The 27,643-nt window shown below is 39.7% G+C and overlaps 1 protein-coding gene across 1 annotated transcript in view; it reads right to left on the reverse strand.

The window, feature by feature from the left end:
* The window catches only part of LOC117300734 (oxidation resistance protein 1-like), a 90,459-nt gene that overhangs the window by 19,701 nt on the left and 43,115 nt on the right, over positions 1-27,643 (reverse strand). Inside the window, exons 5-8 of the mRNA XM_033784516.1 lie at positions 26,967-27,041; positions 22,902-23,147; positions 21,804-21,988; positions 19,794-21,025 (exon numbers count right to left, since the gene is read on the reverse strand). Coding sequence (XP_033640407.1) covers positions 19,794-21,025; positions 21,804-21,988; positions 22,902-23,147; positions 26,967-27,041 — 1,738 coding nt within the window. The remainder of the gene's footprint in view (positions 1-19,793; positions 21,026-21,803; positions 21,989-22,901; positions 23,148-26,966; positions 27,042-27,643) is intronic.

A 27,643-nucleotide genomic window follows, 5' to 3' on the forward strand; every position in this document is an offset into this window, starting at 1 on the left:
AATCTGTTAAGTTTTTTTCTCTTGTATTGATATATTTTGTCATTTTAGATGATTGACTGGAAATGAATTGAACTTTGAACTATGAACTTAAGTAGTAATACTAATTATTATATAACTAACATACAGATCCTTGTCATTTGATTGGTGGAACTTACTTCACGTGACATTCACTATTACTCCCATCTAAACTGGTGATCAAAAAGACCTATTCGCCCATGGGGAACATTTCCCATTCAACAGTTGAGTTAGGATCATCCTTGTTCCCAATGTTTTGAGCAGTATACAGTGCCGCCGCGCCGCTGCTAAAACAAAGGAGCACCTGTGCCAAAGGTTGTGATCCGATTTGTGCATTGTTGCCGCTACGCGGCGCTATATGATTTTTGGTTGTCAGTAATTTGTGTGATTTTTCATAATGTTATACTTTTAAAATACATCAAATGACAAAGATCTATTTGTCAGTTATATAAAACAAATATTGAGTGGCTGTAATTCACATTCCACACTGAGCCACTCAATATTTGTATAATATGCATTACATGTACGTATTGCAGTTGCACACAAAAATGTGAAACTTTAGTGAGCAATTTTGTGACCTTCCATTGTTGACACATTTTAAAAGTTTGGGCTGTTATGTTATGGTACCATTATAATGGTATATTTCCAAATTAACAGTTAAATTGTATACAGGTATTAAAATGATATCCTGTACAGGAATGTATGCATGGAAATATTTATCCAAACATAATTATCTTTTAGCCGGTACACGAACTTGAAGTGTTGAACATTGCAGCAGGATACTAGCTTTATGCTGGTACCCTTAATAATACATCCAGAGACCTTGCAGAGGCCTTGTTCTTGGCAAATACACAAGTCAGGGATGTCCAAGTGCATATTATATCCACAATTATGGCTACCCTTATTTGTAATTTTTTGTTCCATTTTATCAACAACAGTTTGATAATCACGTCTAGCAGTTATCTTAATGTTGTTTTTGTATCAGTTAACAAACGCTGTGTCAAAGATGAATAAAAAGATGCTCGAGTTTGTCAATTTTCTTTGGTCACCAAAGTTTACTAAAAATGTACTACAAGTACATTTACATCTAGTAAATTATACATATGTTCATATAGCTGTTCATAAATTGACCTTCATGAAATGTCTGTGCCGAGACGACGGGTAGTTTCTGCGTCAGCTGTTGTACAGCTGCATACACATACTGTACACGCATTGTGTACAGTGCGGCATCTAGAGTTCCATTCCATACACACTTGACTGAAGATGTTCTTGCAACTTGACTGCGAGTTTAGGTTACAGTTCATGCGTTAATCCTGTCTGTTCTGTTAGCATCAATTTCATAGAGCTGCTTCAATGGCAGAATTACGCTTACCTCAATAAGGTTACCAGACAAACTACGTACGTGTACATGTACCATGTCACAAGTTTAAGTTGTGACTGGTACCCTGCGCTCGTTTCTGCTTAGCAGAAAGCTGGTGACTACAGTAATACTATGAATTCCATTCTATTTTTTGAACTTCATGTAAACTATAAAGGGGAAGGTTCCCGTGCAATTTTTACACTTTTAAGATTTCATTCCAAATTTGTACCACAATTTCCTACGGATAAGACGCGTCTTATCTGATTTTCAAAGGTCCTAAGTATCACTGCGTCGTATCATACGATGGGCCTGTGTCTGTTAACGATTGATGTTATTTGATGATCACCGCATGAAGTCTTACGTTTATATTGTAAAATAATACCTCTATTTCGTCCACGGTATTTCTACTTACAGGGGTGAAAGTCATTACTAATGAAAAAGTCTGAAGCTTGGATACAAATTCAAAGGTATGCTGAAATGATACAGCTTCTACGGTTTTGTAAGCCCTGGGGTTATAGATTCCAATGAGCTTTTTGAAAAAGTAGAGAAGTAGACCAATGAGCAGGATTTATTTTTTTGTGGAAAAAAATATTTACTGATTTTCTTCACCAGGCCGACATAAAAAGTCTGAATTCAGCCAAAAGTCTGAACAATCTCATCCCTGTACTCGTTATACTTTTTCTTTAAATAAAACCTGCACTATTCATGCATGCGTTCATGTTGTTTCAATTAACAAGCTTTGCCCGTCATCAAAGAATACTGGCACTTATGTATCAAACAATCACAATAATACTGAGCCAAAAAAATCCCAACCTTTCCAAGCTCGGACAACATGACACAACTCCAGACAGAAACAATCACTCACAGAGCACGTCGAGACAAATGAGGACATTAAGAGCATAGCACAGTCAATTTAAAATAAAATAACCAATCCTTGTAAAAATAGTGACACAGAGTATCTTGAATATATTCCAATTGAGATTTGTTCCACAAACCCGAGTTGGGATTGGCAGATTCAGATGCTAAAAGCTCTGTACCATTCAAATATTATGTTAGCTGTCCACTCCCCCCCCCCCCCCCCCAAGCGCAGTGATACATTAGTGTAAAAGATAAATGTTGAAATAAAATTTAGTCCAAACCTAGCAAAAAAGGTGACACAAAGTATCTTGAATATTTCAAATGAGGTTTACTCCACAGATGTATAGGTTAGAATTTGGGGAGCGCTAAAAGCTTTCGCATTCAAATATTATGTTAGTTGTCCCCTCCCCCCCCCCCCCCCCCCCCCCCCGGCGCAGTGATGCTGTGATTCGACTTAGAGTGAATGGTGTTGACACTACCTAAAGAATCTTACAGATCAATAGAACAACACGACAAACCAGCTGTTACAGTGCATGGAACGGAGGCCACCGGAGGGGCAGCGCAGAATGTGTTTGGATTTCATTAAATTCATGTTATTTTGATGCTGGACTAACAAATCAGAGAAATGTTTTAAAGGCAGCCGTTGGTTTGAGGAACTGTTTGATTGTTTTAATCCTATCTACTACAAACAAACTAACAAGTGAAAATTTCATTTCAAAAGACGGTTGCGTTTTGGAGGCAAAGTATACCTTTGATTTGGAGAACAGTTTGATTGTTTTAATCCTATATAACACAATAAAACTAACGTGTGAAAATATTGTTTCAAAGGATGGTTGTGTTTTTGAGATATCGCCAATCTGGAGCAAATATGTCCATGCAGAAAGAATATTCCCTATTTAGGAATACGTAATCTGAAAAGCGTTACTTCTCAGATTTGGGGAATAAAAACTGATATATTTTGACATATGTACGCACATTACTTTGAAGTGAGAAGTTTCTGAAAATTTCTGAAAGCTTCTATAAACCAAAAGTTTTGATTGCCATTAATTTTAAGAGTGATACCAAATGAACATTTGTTATAAATACAGATTGATTTATGTGATGCTTGCGATAAATTCATTCGTTTAAAGCCATTATACACTTTCGGTACAGGAACAAAAAAAAGTTCAGACTAACAAACAATTTACAGGGTTTACAGAAGGTAATGGTGAAAGACTTCTCTTGAAATATTATTCCATGATATGCTTTACTTTTTGAGAAAACATTAAAACAATATCAATTCTCGATAGCGAGAATTACGGATTTATTTTAAACACATTTTATGACACGGCGAAAACGAGGGTGGGTTTTCCCATTATTTTCTCCTGACTCCGATGACTGATTGAGCCTAAATTTTCACAGGTTTGTTATTTTATATATAAGTTGTGGTACACGAAGTGTGAGCCTTGGACAATATTGTTTACCGAAAGTGCCCAATGGCTTTAAAGAGAGTGAATATGGAATTCTTTGCACTTGATTGAACATCAATGCATGTTGGTGCGCATGCTAAATTTTCAACACTTACATATTAATGTATGCAGTACTTTTTAACTGCCTAAGTTCATACAATCAATCTCTCAGGCAGAAGTGTGTAAAATGATGCAGCAGGTGTAATTGATTTTAGGGCTTTTCTTTGGGGGCAGAGAGGAGGGTTTTTACAGTCTGAAATGTTTGACAATCCATGAATACAATCCAGGAAATGTTTTTACATACATTTCATTGTAATACTAATTTTGTTTTTTACCCATATACACCGATGTGTGTTAGCACTGTATACTCAATACTTACCCGAGTTCTGTGAAAAAAATCACAGGCATATTACTCGGGTAGGATTCAAACCCACGACCATTGCAATTCTAGAGTAGTGTCATACCAACTAGACCCCAGAGATTGCCCGGTAGCTAGAGGCAGTTCGAATCTTATGTTTAGCAGCGGGTATTGCAAACGATTTAATAGATGTTAAATTTGCACACATCGGTGTATATGGGTAAAAACCAAAATTATATTGGTAATATCGGCTCTGCCCAGGATTTCTTTAGTGGTGGAAAATTTCCTGAAAACCATTGCGAGATGGATCAGTTACATGGTAGATCATATAAACAGACTCAAATCAAAGAGGTACTCAATATTAATGGCTTCAAACACTATGTTACTGGTAATACCCAATTTTACACTTCGTTGAAAACCTTTGAAAGGAAATTGCAGGCGTAATATAAAGAAATTGAAAAAATGTGGTGGTCAGAAACAGAGGAAATCCTTCCAGTGGTGGTTGGGGAATACCGAGTGCTGGGACGGTTTTCCGGAACCCACCACTGTGGGCAGAACCCTGAAAATATTTCAACATTTGATATTAAGGCAGATAGATTTATAGAGCAGATAGAATTGCAAGAGCTGAGTTTGCGCGGAGGATCGAATGGAAATATACTTATCGTGTACGATGTAAATATTGAACATGTAGACTGTTGACAGTGTTTCGTTTTAAACAAACTCATATCCAATGAACCTAAAGGGCTACAGTTAAGTAGGCACTGTACACGTTTGGTAAAATACTCAAAATATAGATCAGCATAAAACCTTACTTGGTAATGAGCAACAGAGAGTTGTTGATAGTATAAAACATTGTGAGAAATGACTCCCTCTGAAGTAACATAGTTTTTGAGAAAGAGGTAATTTCTCAATAAAATAATAAAAGACTTCTGGCCAGAAGCCTTTTATTCCTATCTGAAAGCACACTATTTTGTACAACAAGGGTGTTTTTTCTTTCATCATTTTATTGCAACTTCAATGACCAATCGAGTCCAAATTTTCATAGGCTTGTTATTTTATGCATATAATGGGATACACCAAGTGAGAATACTGGTCTTTGACAATTACCAAACATGTTCAGTGCCTTTAAAGGCTCAGGGCTTGATTTCACAATAAAAGCCATAATGAGACAAATTATCAGTACAACCATAGTGATTTGTATTGTTACGTCACACTTTACTAAGTACCTACGGTTGATTTGCAGATAAGATCAATCGTAACTCTTTGTGAAATCGCCCCCGAGGACACACATTTGGTAGTTGTCAAAAACTAGTGTTCTCACTTGGTGTATCCTGACAATTTATGCATAAAATAACAAACCTGTGAAAATTTTGACTCATTTGGTCATCGAAGTTGCAAGAGAATAAGGAAAGAAAAACACCCGTGTTTCACAAATTTGTGCGGTTTCAGATGTCTGAAATCAGGCCCGAGTGAAAAATTACTTCTTTCTCAAAAACTATCTTACTTCAGAGGAAGCAGTTTCTCACAATGTTTAATACTATCAACAGCTCTCCATTGTTTGATACCAAGTAAGTTCTTATGCTAACAATTATTTTGAGTAATTACTAAGTGTCCGATGCATTTAAAGATTTGATGATTAAGCGATAATCATCTCAAGACAAACCTGACTTTGACAAAACAGGGCACAGGTGCACAAAAATCAAACAAGAACTGACAATAAGTAATCAAATTAACAGCCATGGGGCCATTAAAGGCAGTGGACACTTATTGGTAATTACTCAAAATAATTATTAGCATAAAACCTTACTTGGTAACGAATAATGGGGAGAGGTTGGTAGTATAAAACACTGTGAGAAACGGCTCCCTCTGAAGTGGAGTAGTTTTTGAGAAAGAAATACTTTTCCACTAATTTGATTTCCAGACCTCAGATTTAGAATTTGAGGTCTCAAAATCATCTGAAGCATCTGAAAGCACACAACTTGGTGTGACATGGGTGTTTTTTCTTTCATAGTTATCTCGCAACATCGACAACCAATTGAGCTCAAATTTTCACAGGTTTTTTGTGTGTGCATATGTTGAGATACACCAAGTGAGAAGACTAGTCTTTGACAATTACCAAAGGTGTCCAGTGTCTTTAAAGACATTTAGGCCTCTACATTCTTAGTGTCAACAAAATCTAAGAGCTCTTTTTCTGTGTAGCCGGTTTCCTTATTCAATTCTAATCACTTTAAATTCTAAAACAGCAATTAGTAACTTTTGATTTGCAAATTCTCAATATAGAAAGGTTGCGGTAACACTATGTAATGACTAGTATCTCTAAATGAGTTGGGGTGGTTCGAAAATAACCGTTGGTTTCAACTCGACGTTTCGATCAGTATGCCCTGATTGTCTTCTGGACCAACGGTTCTTTTCAGAACTACCCAAACTCATTTAGAGATAGTCATTACGTATGGTGTTAAATGCAAACCTTTCAATATCGTATTTCCACCATGCAAAGTTTCAAATCCTACTTAAATTCTCAATGCATCATTACCACACTGACACACTGATACGTAGATATCCAAAACAGATGACATAAGAAGAATTTATAAGCTCTAGCATACGTCATTAGCGCTAATGTAACTTACACACCTCATGGGAACACACATACGCCAGCTATTGTATTGAATGCAGTAGTGCCACACTGTACTATGTTTATACACATCAGTTGTACAAACATATTAATTACCTTACTGGAACGTGCCTCAATCCAAGTGATGCAGTACTCAAGTCAGAGGAAATCAAGCCAAAACCAAAAGACACAACTGATCACAAATCTTACACTTGTAGTTTGTTATGTCCGGAGTTGCATAAACTGAGGTTCACCTAGAAACTCACACACACAACCCTAGTGCCACACTATACATGACCCTGTACAATCGTGTTATTACGAGTCTAGACATATTTACATCAGTTGTAAAAACATCTTTTAATTATCTTACTGTACTGTGCCTCAATCAAAGTAATGCAGAACCAAGCCAAGGAAATCAGAGCAAAACCAAATGACAAAACTGATCACAAATCTCTCACTTGTAGTTTGTCAAATCCCGAGTTGCATAAAATGAGGTTCACAAAAACTGACACACATCTTGGAAACCACACACATCTACATGTATTGCATTAAATGCAATAGTACCGCACTCTTCATGACCCTACTGTTTATGAAATTGTACAATCGTGTTTACGAACAGATATATTCACATGAGTCGTACAAACATCTTAATTATCTTACTGCACCGTGCCTAAATCCAAGTGATGGCAGACTCGAGCAAAGAAAATCAAGGCAAAACCAAACGACACAACTGATCACAAATCTCTCACTTGTAGTCTGTTACATCCCGAGTTGCACAAAAGAAGTTCACTTAACTAAGTACTTGTCCTAGAAACAACCAAAAAACTATTGCATTGAATGTAATCTTGCCACATGACCCTACAAATGAATCTGTTGTACAACCGAGTTATTATAGATAGACATAGGGTATCCATATCAGTCATGTCAGTTGTACAATTACATGACATCCTAATTACATTACTGTACTGGCCTAAATCCAAGTGATCCAGACTTGGGCAGAGTCTTTTGGACATGACTGATCACCAATCTCTCACTTGTAGTTCGTTAAATCTTGAGTTGCCTAATGAGGTTAACATTACTTACACACGTCTTGGAAACGCAAACACGACTAGTGCATCAAATGCAATCTTGCCACAGTGTACGTGACCTCAAGCCGAAAAAAAATCAAGGCACAACAAATGACACCTAGTCATTAATCTTTCACTTTGCAGTTTGTTAAATCCTGAATTGCATAAAACGAGGTTCACAAAACTTGGAAACGCACACAAAACTATTGCATTAACGCAATAGTGCCACGCTCTTGATTGCCACGGTCTACATGATCCTACTAAATGCAATTGTACAATCGTGTTATTACAAATAGACATATTTACATCAGTTTTACAAACATCTTAATTACCTTACTGTACCAAGCCTTAATCAAAGTGTTGGCAGAAACTTTGCCTGATGAAAGCCAGATGAAATCAAGACAAAAACACTTACACACAACTAGTAAATTAAATGCCCTCTTGCCACATCTAGTAAATGACCCTACAATATTGTCCAAAACCGTTTTATTACAGATGGACATATTCATCTTTAAAGACACTGGACACTATTGGTAATTGTCAAAGACCAATCTTCTCACTTGGTGTATCTCAACATATGCATAAAATAACAAACCTGTGAAAATTTGAGCTTGATTTGTCGTCAGAGTTGCGAGATAACTATGAAAGAAAAAACACCATTGTCACACCAAGTTGTGTGCTTTCAGATGCTTGATTTCGAGACCTCAAATTCTAAACTTGAAGTCTCGAAATCAAATTTGTGGAAAATTACTTCTATCTCGAAAACTATGTTACTTCAGAAGAAGCCGTTTCTCACAATGTTTTTTACCACCAACCTCTCCCCATTACTAGTTACCATGTGAGGTTTTGTGCTAACAATTATTTTGAGAAATTACCAATAGTGTCCACTACCTTTAACTACCTTACTGTATCCATGCTGTATCTTACCTCAATCCATGGAGGAATTTCCTTCCTCCATGCTCAATCTAAGTGGTGGCAGACTCAAGCCAAAAGACATCAAGGCAAAACCAAATGACTACAACTGATCACAAACCTCTCACTTGCAAATTGTTATCCCGAGTTGCACAAATTGAAATACACATGTCCTGTGGAAACTTACACACAACATTGCATTGGATGCACTCTTACCACATCCAGAACAACCTTATGTCCAATGTTTATCTGTAATACAACCCTGTTATTGTCATCTTAATTACCTCACTGTGGTGGCTCAATCCAAATGATGCAGTACTCAAGCTGAGTAAAACCAACCTACACAAACTGACCACCGATCTCTCACGTTCAATTTGTTATGCCGAGTTGCATTGGAAACATACGTACACACAACAATGCATTGAATGCACTCATACCACATCTACTAGAACAACCCTACGTCCAATGTTTATCTCTAAGCCTAAAACAACCCTGTTATTATCATCTTAATTACCTTACTGTAAGTGATCCAGTACTCAAGCAGAATAAAACCAATGAATACTAACTGATCACCAATCTCTCAGTTGCAGTTTGTAATATCCTCAGCTGCATAAAAAGAAGTTCACATACTTCAACACATGGAGAGAACCAACACACACAAACTGATGTGAAACTGTCAGTCACTTGGCTACAGCTAAATAAGACTTCATGAAGTGAGTGTGACTTCCCTTACACACAATGTACACAGTCTCCCAATACAATCACATAGAAAATAGCACACACACTTGTAGTGTCAGTCCCGGGCTATACCTCAAGACTTTGAAGTGAGTGTGACTTCCCATACTCACAATGCTGTACACAGTCTCTCAATGCAGTCACGTAGAAAATAGCACACGTTTGATGTGCCAGTCCCCAGCTAAACCTCACTTTATTAAGTGAGTGACTTCCCATACACTGTACATACAGAGTACAGTGTACCGCTACAATATCATCACATGTCGTACTCAGTGTGATGGCCTGTGGATAGATTCTGCTGGTATTGGTTTGACCGTGTGTCCGTACATCCTTCTGACGTTGCGCGACCGTGAGACAAGACAATGCGACCGTGAGCAATGAAGCAGCCATGGGCATCTTGCTGTGACTCCACACTGCCCTCAACTAAAGGGACACCTTGCCTTGGATCTGTCGAGTTGGTCCATGAAAAGGGACACGTTGCCTTGGATTGGGCAAGTTGGTCCATGAAAAGCGTCGAAACCGTTTGTTATAAAATGCATGGTTAGAAAGATGTCTTTGAAGTAGAATATAATGATCTACACAAACATGCTTCGAAATTGCGTGGTTTTCCTTTTACTTTGCGAATTAACGCGGTCGGCCATTTTATGGAGTCAAAAACTTGACTCCACTTTTAAAACATCTTTCTTATGATGCATTTTATAACAAACGGTTTCATACACTTCATAGACAAACTCGCCTAAATCCATGGCACATGTAATTGTCAAAGACCAGTATTCTCACTTGGTGTATCCCAACATACTTGTATGCATAAAATCAAACCTCTGAATATTTGGGCTCAATTGGTCATCGAATTTGCAAGCGAATAATAAAAGAAAAAACACCCTTGTTGCATTACTTTGTCATGTGCTTTCAGGATGCATAATAAAAGGCTTCAGCTGAAGTATTTTTATTGTTGGAGTGAGAAATTACCTCTTTCTCAAAAAATATGTACGTTACTTCAGAGGGAGCCGTTTCTCACAATGTTTTATACTATCAACCTCTCCCCATTACGCGTTACCAAGTAAGTCTTTATGCTAACAATCTTTTTGAGTAATTAGCAATAGTGTCCACTGCCTTTAAAGGAACACGTTGCCTTGGATCGGTCGAGTTGGTCTTTGAAAAGCGTTTGTAACCGTTTGTTATAAAATACGTTTTTCAAAGACCAACTCAACCGATCCAAGGCAACGTGTTCCTTTAATGTAAGTCTGACGATGTCAACTTCTGACCTCCCACGTCTCCGAGCCAGCATGAAGAAGTAATTACCCACGGATAGCGTCTTATTGGGAATAAAAAAGAACGTGTTCTTGGACGTCACGTAAAATGTTCTAATTTTAAACCATGCCCCTCACAAGACCTCCACTGAAGTGATTAGCACGCTGTGCATTGATGCACTCATAAAATGTCTTCATTAAAGTAAAAATAGACGGATCAAGCCTTGCCCTTAATGTTTGAGACGTGAAGACTTATAACTTAAAGGTCGGGTAAGTTCATGACATAAGAGTTCGCTTTTGAACCATTCATGAGACAAAATCCAAAATTTAGCAACAACAAAATTGAGTTATAACCGGAATGTTTGTTGTGTATTATTAACACCATTTTGAATCCTCCAGAAAAAGTGTTGCTAAGAAAAATCTGAAAAAAATTGTGGATTCCATTTGCAAATTATACTTCCTGCGTGGTTATAACCGCTACAGATTTTTGGCAATCTCAAAAGAAATGATCACAAATTAGTTTGATTGTATAGAAAAATAGGATTGGCTCTGAAGAGGGTCCAGTTTGGATCGAAAGCTGAGGCCACCTACCCTACTCATTAGATATGTAGGATTGAAATACAACTACATGTATATAAGATTAAAACAAACAGAGTGTTCCAATAAACAATATGTATACAACCCCTGGAAGTTATTGATTACAATCTAAAGCCATGACATTATTGACTCATATAAAACAGTGTGACTACACAGGCAGGCCTGGAGTTTCATTTTTAGACATGTTGAACAGGCAAGGCGATATTTTCATTTTGCAAAGGGCACTTCCATTGCCTGGTAAATCTTAAAGTCAATGGGAAACTTCTTAAGGGCACCAAGGCCAACACCAGGGGCAACGGAGGCCATGACCTCAGTGTAAATCCCGGCCATGAGAGTGTACACATTACATTACCTTCAGCAAACCTCAAAGATTATTTTTAAAATGTCAACCAAATCCAAGTTTACCCTTTTTCTCGTTGAGATTGAGTAGCTTAACTGTCAACCAAATCCAAGTTTACTTTTATCCTAGTTCAGCAGTTTTCCATCAGCGGTGAAAGATTTCCCCAGTACAGCAGAGCAAAATGCTCCACAAAATATTCCCCTTGCTACTCAAATATCATCGTTTGCTAGTCAATAGCAGCATTCAGTTTATGAACAAAATAAGTTCAGTCTAAATGTTTTGCTCTGCAAAGTTGCTGGACGAAATCGTTCCCTAAAAAGGTATAGCAGCTTAACTGTTGACCAAATCCAAGTTCACTTTTTGCCTACATTTCAGATGTTAACGTCACAAAGAAGCTAAACTGTTGACCCATAGAGTACAGACAGTTGGTCAACCAAATCAAACTTTTCCTAGTTCAGATTTTCCATCAGTAATCACATACGCCAAACTCTCGAATGGCCTGACTATAGGGTACTGACCAATTGGGCAGCGTCATCATCATACAGGAAGATGAAGTATGATATCACCGGTGGGGGACAGGAAACCAGACTCATACAACTACTCCAGGGGCCAGGGATTCCTGAACTCACATCTGGAGTTCTCATTCACTCCAAATCGTCCCATGTACTGAGCCCATGCACTGGGACCATGTAACCATTACTGCCAATGAGATGAAGTGTATCACTGTAAGTAGCATGTGATCTGTGACATCACACGTTAACAAAAGAGCCACCAAAGCCTGGACTTCCTACCGGCAAGATGTGTACACATGCTCGATGGAAGAAATCATAAAATCTTATAATTTATGAAGATTGCACTGTCTAGTTTTTATCAACTTTTGATACGATGAAAGGGGGCACACCTCAAAACTTGTCCAGCTTTTACAACTTGTCCAGCTTTTACTTTCCTAACTCTTAGATTTATGTGGAAATTGTGACACAAAATGTCAACTTTCCCATATGACCAATGCAGTATCTTGCCTGCCAAAAAAGCCAAAGGATGTTCAAGGTCACACTTATTGCAAACAAAGGTCACATAGTCTATATAAGTATACAGTGCTTAAAGGCACTGGATACCTTTGGTAGTTGTCAAAGACCAGGGAGTCCTAACTTAGGACTAGTCCCAGGAGACATTAAAAACTTAAGGCTGGTCCAGAGGAACTTGAGATAAGAAAAGTGTTAAATCTTTGTGAAGTCCACCACTCTATCCTCACTTGGTGTATCCTAACATAAAAACAACAAACCTGTGAAAAATTTGACTCAATAGGTCATCGAAGTTGCATGAGAATAATGAAATAAAAAACACCCTTGTTGCACAAAATTGTGTGCTTTCAGATTTGAAATAACCTCTTTCTCAAAAACTACGCTACTTCAGAGGGAGCCATTTCTCACAATGTTTGATTATAGGCCTACTATCAACAGCTCTCCGTTGCTCGTAACCAAGTACGCTTTTATGCTAACAATTGTTTTGAGTAATTACCAATAGACCTTATGCACATGACATCATTTCAGTAGGGCGCCCTCACCTAGAGGTCAAAAGGAGGTTGTTCATTGGCCAATCCTGTGCGCCGTGCGTACAAATCTGTGCGTTTTCGATTGTTTCGTCACCGTTTTTCCACTAAGATGGCCGCTGGATGACGCCAATGCATAAGGTCTGTATTGTCCACTGCCTTTAACACATGTGTGGGTGTAACGGTCCAAGCGAATTATATTCCTAATACTATTAACAAACAAACTGCATACTGTTTTGGTTCAACCAAAAACAAATTGATGGATCAATATTATTGATTATGCGTCATGGAAACAATTTCTACTGGGTAGGGGTTATTTCTACATACATGACATGAAACCAATGACAATGCAAACTGCAAAACCAAAATGGCCAGGTCAAACTGTGTACATTATGTTGGTTGACAGTTCAATTATTGATGTTGTGTTATTAGATTTAGAAATTAAAGTTTACATCCCAAGAATTGAAACCTGGTTACATGGATTAGTGCTGTAGTAATAGATTGTTTTGTCAAATATCCACATCATCACTGCAATAACCCATCTTTCTGAAAGTTTGTATCATATACTCAGCGCCTTCCTTGGTAGATACATACGTGCGCTATATAAGCAGGGCTCGAATTTCACGCTGGACTGCAGGCCCGAGGCCAGTGATTTTAGCTTCGGTCCAGTAAACTTTATGCCGAACAAGTCCGGCGGTCTTGTGTTTTTTTTTATGCATACTAATATAGTTACTATTACAAATAATTATATGAAATATATTATCTTTCATTAAAAAATGTATTTCAATCTCATTTAGAATACAAGTTTTTGTTTTACTTGTCGTCAAATCAGTGTTCTGAGCACGCTTGCGGAACGTCAATCCGTCCTTTTTTCACTAGCATCAGGCTGCATACAAGTTTTCCATTCAGTTTACTCATGCCCACATCTTGTACATCTAGTCTCAAACCATTTATGTTAATGCACCCGGGGAGTGAGCGAGCGGGGACGAGGGAGTGATGTGTTGGTACCCGGCGCGTCGGCACACCTTAGTACAGCGATGTTTGTTTACCACTGACCATGTGTAAAGTCTGTTACCTTACAAAGAAGTGTTGAATTTGCATTAAGAAGGTCTGGTTGCAATACCACACATCCCTGTGTTGCATGGATTATAAGTAAGGTGTTGTTGCCAAACGTCTTGCTTAGTATGGCTACCAACAGTGATGAGCTTCTGACTACTGCTGTCAAATTTTTGGTCAATCTTTTTTTATGACGATCTTTTAATGAATGCTGCACGTTGCAGTGTTTTGTTGGTGATTTGCCTGTCAAATCGGAATTTTTTTTTTGAGGCGGCGAAAATGACGTGAAGTAGGTATATGGAACTTTATTGATAGGGTTTCACAGCCAAAAAAAAGCCTCCTAAGGGATGAAAAAGGCCTGCTGTTCTATCGTGTTAACTTTTTTTTTTCCTAATAAAATTTTGGTCTTGTAAAAAATCTTCCGGTCCAGTAAAAATTCTGAGCAACAAGCCCTGCGGTCTTGTGAATTTTTTCCCCAAATTCGAGCCCTGATAAGACTATGATATTATTATTATTATTATTATTATTGTTATTATTATTATTATTATTATTATTATTATTATTATTATTATTATGTATGTAAACTTGTCATCTAAACTGTCAAAAATTTACAACAGACATAAAACCCAGACACAGGAATGGCGGAATCGCAGAGTGGCGCAAGAGTCCACTCTGCGACAATCAGAACCTACAAACCTTCCCTGAACCGGTACAAACTCCCAGTACAATGCGGTGTTGGAATCTTGTGTCCCAAACTTCACAAATTCTACATCCTGCTGATGAAAACCGGAGTTGGTCGAAAATTACGAGTACAGAAATATTTCCAGTGTTGTGATCAAAAGTTAAACAGCAAATTTTAGTTCAAGTGTAGGATGACAAGAGCACAGCAAACACTGTATTAAATGGAATCTCCTTCAATAGCACTCACTGGCCAAGTCTTGTACACTTCCTGTGGCCTTTATTCTGCCCTTGATCAATTTATCAATTTGCATATTACAAAGCAATCGAGTGCCCAGATTAGAATGCAATTAGCATAATTTAGTGAAGCAAATGAGCGCACAGATGCTCGCAACTAGCTAACAACTGTCCACTGTTCTGTTGTATGCAAATGAGTGCCCAGATTAGCATGCAATTAGCATTAGCTAAGGCAAATGAGTGCACAGATTAGCATGCCATTAGCATGCCATTAGCATTAGTTAAGGCAAATAAGTGCACAGATTAGCATGCAATTAGCATACGCTAAGCAAATGAGTGCCCAGATGAGCATGCAATTAACATTAGCCATTTGCATACAACTGCACACTGTACTGGAGTATGTAAATGAGTGCACAGATTAGCATGCAATTAGTATAGCTGAAGCAAATGACTACCCAGATAAGCATGCAATAAGCATACATGTACAACTGTCCACTGCATTTCTGTATGTAAATAAGTGCCCAGATTAGCATGCATTAGCACAGCTGAAGCAAATGACTGCCAGATAAGCATGCCATCCGCATGCACACAACTGTCCACTGCATTTCTGTATGTAAATAAGTGCCCAGATTAGCATGCAATACAGCTGAAGCAAATGAGTGTCCAGTTCAGCATGGAATTAACATACAACTGTGTCCACTGTACTGTTGTATGCAAATTACATGCTACATGTAGTACCTAATTGGGGTTGTGCATGGCTAATAACACAATAAACAAGATACCATGTTACATGTGTGGCTCCCTAATTTAAATGACCAGCATTGATTTTTCATTTTGTGATCAATGGGGTTGAACTCAAGGGGAATTGGCAATGTGAGTGTGGCTGACTGTAAAATGCTGTAATAAACTTTGCAGCGTTGTTAAACACAGGTTTACTCTCACAGTTTTCAACGGCTTTGTATGATACTGTTTTTAGAGGCGTCTTGCAAATAAATGTCTTCTGCTATCCTTGCAATAAAAGTGTTCTTCAAATACATACCTTCTTTCTTTTAAATGGCAGCATTCTTTTGCCAACAAATGTTGAGTACATTAATATTAACCAGCAAATATGTTCATATGCTGAAATGTTGAAGTACATTATATATAATTGTTAACAAAATGCACACTTTGCTTTAACCCTGAAAACGATCAGAGCATACTGATCAAAAAAACGTTGAGTCGAAAACCACCGGTTCTTTTCAGAACCAACACTATCGTTAATATTTGTTTTCTGCCTTCTGTTCAACTTCCCCCAGCCATTGGCAGAACTCAACATCAACTTTATCATCTACCAATGCAGGCATCGCGACACTCATTGGCTAAAGTCGCCAATGGAAAGAAAGAGGGGGGTATGAGTGCAATTGACTTGAGTCTCCAATGGTATTGAAAGTTTAAGGTTGCACTCCTAATCTAGTCTGAACTGGAGCATTTCTCTGGTCCTACATACATTGTAAGAGAGATTTCTTGTTTGACATATTGTGCCTGACGGTATAATCCAGGTTGACATCTTCATTCCATTGGTTCTCATCATTCCAAGCTTTACATATATATATATTGTTACCGAGTTGTTTAAACATAACAACTGGGCCTCTGCTTATTGGTGAACTATGCACTCTCGATCACCATTCTGCGCTTGCTCAGTGTTGTGCAAGCGCCAAATTAGCAGAGAATAGGCCTACATGTACACTACATTAGTAACATGATGTACCCACCCAAACAAAGCAACAATTCCCTGCTAACCCAATAAACATGCTTGACGTAAGCGCAGAATTCCCTGCTACCGTAAGCGCTGATTCTTCGCTTCAGTACGACAGAATCGTTTGACCATTCAAACAGGAAGTCAAACAACAAGCAGACATCCCTGAACAACAAAAAGCTTTCATTCAACGGTCGTGTTTACAAACTCCGTTAAAGTTGCTACCGGTAGGGAAATAGTTGAAAGTTGCGCTTTTACTGCATTTTGAATTGGAGCGTTTCTCAGGTCCTACATGTATTGTAAGATACACTTCTTGAGCACACATATTGTGCCTGACGGTGTAATCCAAGTTGACGTTTTCTCTTCACAGTGCCATCATTCCAAGCTTTACACTGTATGTCCTGGCCAGGCAATCCACGGACTTTACACACTCTCATGAAACTCTAGCCACCAATCCCAGTCGCTTGATCGCATTCCAGATCCAGATTCAATCCTGCCAGAACACAAAACGCGATCCTACACAAACCCACACACCTCGATCACCAAGAAAATCTCAACATTGCCATGGAAACCCCTTAAAGGCAATGCATATCTTTGGTCTTAGGAACAATTCGAACAAAAGGAACAAATGAAAATTTCATTTCAAAAAGGTGGTCGCGTTTTCGAGATATCGCTGAAAATCCGGAGCGATTATGTCCACGCAAAAAGAATAATTTGTAATTGGAATCGTTCAATTGTTGATGTATACAATTAAACTAACAAATGAAAATTTAATTTCAGTTTTTCGTGTTTGAGATACATGTATCACTGGCATTCCGGAGTGATTATATCCTCACAGGACGAATATTCCCTAATAGGAATACACAATCTGAGAAGTGTTACTGCAGTTTAATGCTTCTCAGAATCAAACTTTGTGGCGTGTTGGGCGTGTTGTGGTCGAGTGGTTAAGAGCACCGGATTCAAGCTCTGGCATTTGATCAGCAGAGTGTGGGTTTGAGTCCCGGTCGTGACACTTGCTACGTAAATTTGGGGAGGTAGTGCTTTCTGCTCTACCAGCCAGGCTTCGGATTGATGATACCCAAGCCTACATCTGTATAGACTGTAAAAGGGGTAATCCTGTTTCAGCCCTAGGAGTAGGTGGCAAAGGCCTCTGGAAAAACAATAATTGTAGCCTACACCTTGAAGTGGCCTTCGAGCCTTGTGTGTCTGGCGACTTGCATACAAAAAATATATATATAACAAAATAAAGTAAACTGATATCTTTTCACAAAACCACACTACTTCAGAGTGAAATGTCTCTCAAAATGCTTTACTATCGAAAGCTGCTGTAGGCTTCTAATTAATCAATCAATCAATCGTAGCATTCCAACATCATATTCCAACAATCATGGCTTGTCTCGCCGTACAGTAAGCTCTTGTGAACAGGTGAGATTCGAATGACGTCTTTAAAATCTTTATTGTCAACCAAAATTAATTTTACCAAACATGTACCTTCCCTTTAAGACAAGACTTGATCTAGTTCAACACAAATAAAAGGCAGCGTTCAAGCGTAAGACAATTCCAGATGCCCTTCAGTTGACGCTGTCAGCTTTGTATTTTCAAAGAGGCTAAAGAAGAAAGGTTTTGTGGGGTGAAGCTACTCTCACGACTAACAGGCGTAAACAATTTCCATTCAAAACACCTGTGTAGTGCTGGCAATTCAGATTGAATCATAACACGCACTTTGTTGCATGCAATGCATTTTAAATGAACAATTGTGTTCAAGCAATTGCTGTGCTTTTGCTGTGTGCCCTTTGCAAGTTCCAATACAAACTAACATTTTCCCCAAGTGCGCCTTACCACATGTATTAGAAGGAAGTTGCTGAGAGGTGAGCACTTTACGCACAAGCCAACCATGCCACCCAGATAGTGACATTCCTGACAATTGGGAATTGAAAAAACAATACTTGTAAAAATGTAAGAAACTCCAGCGCAATACCAAACAGGCTAGCAGGATTATCAGAGCAGACACTGAGAGCATGCAAGAAATTATGGAAGATTTAATTTATTCTGGTTGTGAAGCCATGGACTCTCCAGTAAAGCGAACATAATCACTGCAGTAGCCAAGAACCCAACCTCGTTCCTAGGGGTGATCGATCTTCCAGCATGCCTTGCTCGATCATAACCCCTGGAAGTGTGACTTCAAAAGATCCAAATATATGGGATATTACAATTAGTCCTGTGGTTGATCTGTTCTGTGTTGGGCGTTAGTCGCACACGGGCTGGATGCGCTGTGTGTCATAAAAGTCATAAACTTGCCTTGGCGTTCAGTACTGCATGATGAATACTTACATCTTTATACACACGCGTTTCCGCGTATAGAGCTTTTTGAAGACGCACAGCGTTTCATATTTTGCGCGTATATGATAGCCAATCAAAGACACGGATCGGAGTTTCCCTCCCAGGGGTTAGAGATGTACGGGGAGCTAGCGTGATACGGCGCGCTGCCCACGGTAGCGAGGTTGCCAAGAACCCCATAGAGAGAAGACAAGGAAGTAAGTTTTAGATGTGGGAGGAAAACCCCAGTGAATTATTACAGGGGAAAATCCATGTAGTCAGGTAGGGAGTGAAAACCCAATCCTCAAAGTGTCCCTGACAGGATTCGAACCGGGGTCCTAGAAGTGGAAGGCGAGGTAAGATACCACTACACCAACCTGACCACCTAAAATTACATCACGTCTCAGTTCAATAAGATTCTTTGTGATTCTAGTCACCCTCAAATTACCCAAAATCACTCAGGCATCACTGTGTCTAAAGACCAACAAATTTAAGGATTCCTTTGTGACTAGTGCAATTTACCTTTTTATTAGTAGATGGTCGAGATATCGTGGTTCACTTTCTATATTTGTTGTGTTTAATGCTGCCCTCGCCCTTTTATATTCTGTAATGTTTGTAATGACAATCAATATTTGGTGCCTCGAATCTTGGATTGGATATAAGACTCTTACCTTCAAAGTTTGTCTTGTTGTAACCCAGTATGACCTCCTTGTTCACATCGGTGTTTTTGAGTCTGGTCCCATCTAGAGATTGTGTCCTGTACAATATATCCTTCTTATCCAAGTGATGATGGTTCATGTGAGATTCCTCGGGTAGCTCCGATAAGAGATCGCTATGCCGCCTTATCTCACGTCCTTCAGCTTGAATCGCCTCTAGCTCCTGTTCCGTAGCACTTGTATCCTGCAATGACTCAGTGATGTCCGGTACGGCAGCGCAGTGGTTGCATTCTCGCACGAAAATCCCAGACGAGAAATTGACGAAACCAGACGTCCCATCTTGAGTTTCATCTTGGGTTTCATCTTGGGTTTCATCTTGAGGTTTGGTCGGAATGTGGGAGTTAGCCGTATTACGCATGGTCAACTCGGTGGTCAAGTCAGCGCTGCAGTATTGACAGCTTGTATGTTCGGCCGAGGGTTTACAGGATGGGTCGAGGATGAGAGAGGATCCCCCGGGAGTTTCTTTCTCCTTGACTGATTGCTCTGCGGATTCAATCAGGTCAGGCAGGGAGCCCTTAGTGTCTGTGGGAGTCATCTGTGAGTCAGACTCTGCACTATCGTCCGGGCTGGCCAGGAGGTGAGTGGTCTCATCTGCAAGCTCCGTTCCTGGATCCATTCTCTCATAGACATTCAGCTCCACGTCTTCATCGACAGGACTCTCTAAAAGCTCATCGTTCTGAGTTTCCTTCGGATCATCGTCAAGAGTCTTGTCTCCTGTTTCACCGTTAATATCCAATGCGGGATCACTACCCTTGGCAACACTGCTTTCAATGCTTGAGTCTAGTTTGTTCGCATCATCCGACAGAGTCACAGTAATGTCATTGACACCACCATCAGGCGTTTTCAGCTCGTCTTGAGTCTCAAAAACTTCCGTTCTATCCGGAGCGGAACTCTTGCAAAGGCTTCCCACCTCCTTTTCGTGCTCTTCGGGGATCATTGAGCACGGGACGATGTCGCCAGTTGGTGAAGTGGGTTCTTTGGACTGCTCCACGACCACGAAGCCATCACTCTGTTGTGAGATCATTCTTAACATAGATGGATTTGTGACGTCTTTTTCAGGGTCGGTCTTCTCCTCATCAGAGGCTGAGGGAGGGTTCGCTGTTGTTGGTGACGTTTCTGCGTCTGTGGTCTTGGCAACTGATGATGGGATGTACACGGGACAATGTGGGCATGTGTCAGGCTTTGAGCTGAAAAACAAAAAGATGTTTGTGTCAATTATTGTTTTAATGGTTTTAGAATGTTGTATTGCAGTGATGGCAAATTTTTGGGGGTAAAGTTACATTGAAACACATAAGTAAACTTAAGGGTAAAGTTGTCATTTAATGTTTTCGCTAAGGGGCAAAGACTCTAGACACAGCAGCTCCTACAAGAAACACTGGGGCAAACTCATTAAGTGTAAAGGCCCGGTCACATAGGCCCCGATAACGAGAACAAAAACGAGAACGATGAAAATGCACGCCCTCGATTGGTTGATTGAATGAGCGTGGGCGTCATCTGATTCCCATTCATAAATACCTTTTCGTTCAAAAATATCAACACTTTTTGGTCAAAAAGTAAAGTAAATGCAAAAATTATAATTGTTCAATGATTTCTTTCAACACAACACCCCTCCAGCTATGAAATGGTAAAGCCCTCCGCCGCCCTCGGATAAACAAATCCTTATAAGGGAATGCTGTGCGCCTCGTGCGTATCGCGTGATGTGGCACAACTGTTTCAGCCGTTGCTCTCGGCCAATAGGAATGAAGAAACTGTCTTATAAGAACAGGTGCAAGCTCGCGTGTCACGCCCGTGTTTCAACACCCTTTACTGGTCATAAACAAAGGTTTATACACACCCACAAGATGCGCTCTCCACCAATAGGAACAGCGAAACTGTCTGAGGTATTTATGAATTCAGATTAAAGTCTGAAAGTTTCTCATCCTTGTTTATTCTTGTCTCCAAGCAGACAGAGAGGAGTTACTTTACCTGTCTAAAGTTGTCTTGAGGCTCATGGCTGAGATGTCATGATACATGGCTGCTCCGGTTACCGAGTCCATCTGGGTGATGACACCATACGGACTGGTACCTCGCTCCTTGACGAGTGGGTCCAATACGTTAGGATCAAACATGATAGCATTAGGAGTAACCAGCATGGTCCCGCTGACTACACCCTGATGAAGAACAGAAGACAAGGAAGTGTATAGAATTAGTAACGGCTTGATACCTTACGAACTGGTACCTCGCTCCTTGACGAGTGGGTCCAGTACGTTAGGATCAAACATGATAGCATTAGGAGTAACCAGCATGGTCCCGCTGACTACACCCTGATGAAGAACGGAAGACAAGGAAGTGTATAGAATTAGTAACGGCTTGATACCTTACGAACTGGTACCTCGCTCCTTGACGAGTGGGTCCAGTAGGTTAGGATCAAACATGATAGCATTAGGAGTAACCAGCATGGTCCCGCTGACTACACCCTGGAGTGCATTTTGGCGACCCCAACCAGAAACATTGGTCATCGGTTGAGTGTTTTCGCGTGTTTGGTTGAGCGCGGTGACGATGCTGTTCAGACCAACCAGTAACCATTTAGTGGACTCGGTTGGGCTTTGGTTGGGGTCGCCTAAACGCATTCCTGAACGAAAGACACGGCTTGAAATAGTTAGTTCAGGCTGTCTTCCGATATTTTACTGAACTAAAGATTATTATCCCAAGTAAACACTGAATTACCTGGCAGGCCTGTAAGAACTATCCGTGGATTCCCTAGGCTCACATAAATCATGTTACAGACAGGACCTATGGGAGACTTTTGAGACACTGGCGGCAGCAAACATGACGGTCCTTTTTTGAGGCTCTGAGGATGCACGCACATGCTCAGTATTGCACGCATAGGTCTGAGCACGCGCAATACTGGCGAGAACTGTGAAAATGGGCTGCCAAAAGTCTTCCATTGCTAGTGCACATGCATGTCGGCAGCCTTCTTTCAAAGTGACCTCCATTCACACTGACAGGGCGAACATTTTGGAGGGGAAAATTCACAGGACTTGAGGGCTTGTAGCTCAAATTTTTACAAGAATCAGAACCAACCTCTCCATCCGTGATGTACTTGACGTTCAACTTCAAGAAGTTCTTACTCTCCTCCACATCCTCCTCTTGGGAGCGCTCCCGGATGACCCTCCCCGGTCGTGGCTCCGTGTCATAGCGAAGGAGAGTTTTCGGTCCACGCTTGCGCGTACTCTTCTCCTCTTTGCTCTTAGATTTCAGGAGGAGGAAGCGTTTGGCTTTGGAGCTGACTTTGGGTACGTCTGGCTTCTGACTCACCATCGGTATGTCCTGATAAGAAAAAAAACTAATAAACTTATTTATTTTGCTGTCACTTTTAAACTTTAAAAAAACATTGCTCATCACTTGTACCCAGAAAAGATAATAACAACATTCACAACAACTGCCAAATAAATTACTCAACTTAAAGTATTATAAGTGCACTAATGCCCACGTTTCGCTCAGGAATGACATTGTCTTTTCCCGTTTTTGTTAGGTCCTGTTTTCGTGAGCCATTGGCATCACTTTTGCCTATGTCACCCTTCCCCATTGGAGATTTGGGATTTGTTAACGAAAAATTCCTGGCACTTCTGTGCCACAACTTCGTTCGTAGAAAGTCTGGTTCGCTTCCGTTACTAGATTCGTTACTGGTTTCATTACTGGAAAATTACTTCTTTCTCGAAAACTACGTTACTTCAGAGAGAGCCGTTTCTCAGAATGTTTTATACTATCAACAGCTCTCCATTGATCGTTAACAAGTAAGGTTTTATGCTAACAGTGATTACCAATAGTGTCCAGTGCCTTTAACGGGAAGGTACACGTTTGGTAATTACCCAAAACAAGTAGTAACTTAAAAACTGATTTGGTAACGAGCATTGGAGAGCTGTTGATAGTATAAAACATTGTGGGAAACGACTCCCTCTGAAGTAACGTAGTTTTTGAGAAAGGGGTAATTTCTCGCTAAAATAATAAAAGACTTCTAGCTAGAAGTCTTGTATTCCTATCTGAAAGCACACAAAATTCGTCCAACAAGGGTGTTTTTTTCTTTTCATCATTTTCTCGCAACTTCGATGACCAATTGAGCCCAAATTTTCACAGGCTTGTTATTTTATGCTTATGATGGGATACACCGAGTGAGAACAAAGGTCTTTGACAATTACCAAACGTGTACAGTGCCTTTAAGGGAGTGTTTGCTATGAAAAGACAGTATACTCTGCTTCAGGAGAAGTCCAAGGTGTTGAATCACTTCACAGAATTCACCCCTTGGCAGTGAGTACATGTAGAGTACATTTAAAGGTTGCACCTCATGAGCCTGGATGCCCACTGATTAAAAACGCCTACAGGGACCAAATCCAGTGGTCCTCACACCGCTCTGCATTAAAGCATTCCAATCAGTAACTACATGACTCATACATATTCATGAGTTTTAGATTGAAAATCACAGTGGCTCACGGCAATACAGTTTTACTGCACTAGTTTTGCATGAGTTAACTTCTTTTATTTTACTTGCATGTGTAACGTCAGTGTATGTGGGTAAAACAAAAATGAATATTGTTATCCCGATGCAAATTTAACATCTATTTAGTGGCTGCATAAAATATTTCCCCCGAAAAATACACTCACCTATTAAGGATATTGGCTGTTAACGTTTCCTATAATCAATGTTTCCCTTCAATTTATCATCCACACAAAAACACCTTCAAGGATCATGTATCTTAGGCACTGGACACTATTGGTAATTACTATTAAAACAAAATTGTTAGCATAAAAAATTACTTGGTAACGAGCAATGGAGAGCTGTTGATACAAATTGTGAGAAACGGCTCCCTCGGAAGTGACGCAGTTTTTGAGAAAGAGGTAATACATTTATCACTCAAATATTAAAAAGACTTTAGGCCTAAAGCCCCTTTTTAGGCATCTGAAAGCATTCACAACATTGCAACAAGGGTGTTTTTTCTTTCTTATTCTCTTGAAACTTCTTTAACCAATTGAGACCAAATTTTCACAGGTTTGTTATTTCATGCATTATGAGAATACGGTGCCCAATTTCATGGCTCTGCTTTACCGTAACCAAAGAACATGAAAAATTGGCGCTTGTGGAAGCAGAGAACTCTATGCTAACATCAAGCGTATTTCACAGGTTAGTGGGAAATTTTGGCTTGTGGCTGTTCGTACTCCACGTTACGCTTACACACCTAGCGCAGAAATTCAGCTCTGGCAAGTAAACAGAAAATGGTGATTGTAAGCGCAGAATTCGGCGGTAAGCAGAGCCGTGAAATTGGATCCTGGTCTTTGGCAATTACCAAAGGTGTCCAGTGCCTTTAAGAGAAATATAGAATCCATAGATTCTAAATCTAATCAGAGTCCGCAGCCCTGGATACTGTTACTCCCAAGGGTCTCCACAAATAAATGTTATTCTGACCCACAAATGTTTCTAACAAATCGTTACGAAAACTGCAAAAAAGAGATCACTGGCCTTTGGGCAAATGCTGTAGTAAGAGTGACACACATGCGACTGTATCCTACAGGCAGACTCATTTTAAAGGCAGTGAACACTTTTGGTAATTGTCAAAGACCAGTCTTCTCACTTGGTGCATCTCAACATATATGCATAACATAACAAACCAGTAAACATTTGGGCTCAATTGTGGTTACTGAATTTGCAAGAAAATGGTGAAAAAAAAAACACCCTTGTTGTACAAATAAGTGTGCTTTCAGATAGGAATAAAAGGTTTCTGGCCAGAAGTCTTTAATTATTTTAGTGAAAAATTACCTCTTTCTCACAACTGCGTTACTTCAGAGGGAGTCGTTTCTCACAATATTGTATACTATCAACACCTCTCCATTGCTTGTTACCAAGTAAGGTTTTATGCTAATATACATAATTTGAGTAATTACCAATAGTGTCCACTGCCTTTAAGCAGTGCCTTTCAGGGTGACTGCATGATATGTTTTTGATTTTAAATCAAGTATTGCAAAATGAATTAACTACAACACATTCTTCTGGCATCGGGTATACTGTTCAAAACGTCGAGACCCAAATGTTGTACCCACGTTATACTGGTGTTTAAAAAATAAGATAGTTCGGGAGAACAAGATAAGAACTAACTTTAAACAGGAAACTTGCAGGGGAAAACCATGTATAATCTCTTTTGGAGGAGTAATAGCTCTGAAAAGAGCCGGGGTGGTATCCATGTTTACTCTTTACACTCAGTATTCATAAATACCTCAAACAGTTTCGCTATTCCTATTGGTGGAGAGCGCGTCACGTGGGTGTGTATAAACCTTTGTTTATGACCGGTAAAAAGTGTTAATTCATGGGCGTGACACGCGACCTTGCACCTGTCGACAGTTTCTTCATTCCTATTGGTTGAGAGCAACGGCTGGAACAGTTGTGCCACATCACGCGATACGCGCGACGCGCACAGCATTCCCTTATAAGGAGTTGTTTAACCGAGGGCGGCGGAGGGCTTTACCATTTCGTAGCTGGAGGGGTGTTGTGTTGAAAGAAATAATTTAACAATTATAATTTTTGCTTTTATTTTACTTTTTGACCAAAAAGTGATGATGTTTTTGACCGAAAAGTTATTTATGAATGGGAATCAAAGTGTATTGAATCGGTTTTCAACTAGTGGTTTAAACCCGCCGAGGCCTGGTTTCTTGATAATTTACCTCGACTTTGTCTCGGTAAAATTATCAAGAACCAGGCCTCGTTGGGATTAAACCACTGGTTATAACAGTAAACTCTTTTTTTTTGTTTCTCCTGAAGACGAGCAGAGTATATGATTCGAAACATCGAGACCACACCGCAGTAACCACAAGCGGCTTTTACCAAGACCCACATAGTGGTGGCAAACAGCCGAGAGGTTTGACCTACTTCCATACAAATAAAGAGGTCAACATAAACATGTCCAGCATTGTGTCCAGATATGAAACTTTTCAATGTTTCCTTTGTTAACATAGCATCCAAAATTCTCAAACCAGAACAAAGTTTCTGTTTCATATTATGTTGATGACATATTGTATTAGCGATGTCAGGGTGTTTTTGATACAGAAATGAATGGTATCTAAAGAGTTATTTTCAACACAGTTTGGTCATTGATAACTTACAAAAGTTTTCTTTGTAGATGATGATGGGCTGAGACAAGGAGGCTCAGGGGAGTCTGGATCAGGAACATACAGTGTCTAAAAGAAAACAAACACACAGAAGAAAACAAATTAGAGATACTGTTCATTTGAGTAGGGAGAAACTGTGGATGAGGCGCCTTCAGACCATTCAACCCAATGGTCTGAATATCCAAGAAGGAAATGACTAATACTGTTTGTCTTTGTCTTCTATTTGTGGGGAAAAAGAAGACAAAGACAAACAGTATTAGTCATTTGACTTTAGTGTCATGATCAGGACTCGAACAACGGCGCACCCAAGGGGGGGGGGGGGGGAGGGGGGGGAGGGGGGGAGGGGGGATTGAGTTTCCCATAGACTTTCAGGTGTTCCAATGGAAGTACCCTTTTCAAAATGAAAGTGGCCTTGCCCTCTCAAAGATTAAATCCCATGCCTGCAATCATAGCATGTCTCCACAGCCCTGTGTGCAAAGGTATGCTCAGTGTGCAAACATGTGTAGAGCTGTTGTGTTGCAGTTACTCTGTGGACATTCTTTTGTTCAGTACATTTACAGCCACTGTACACGTTTGGTAATATTGTCAAGACCAGTGTTCTCACTTGGTGTATCCCATCATAAGCATAAAATAACAAACCTGTGAAAATTTGGGCTCAATTGGTCCTCGAA

The sequence above is a fragment of the Asterias rubens genome, chromosome 16 (assembly GCF_902459465.1).
Source record: "Asterias rubens chromosome 16, eAstRub1.3, whole genome shotgun sequence".
Classification (NCBI taxonomy): Eukaryota; Metazoa; Echinodermata; class Asteroidea; order Forcipulatida; family Asteriidae; genus Asterias; species Asterias rubens.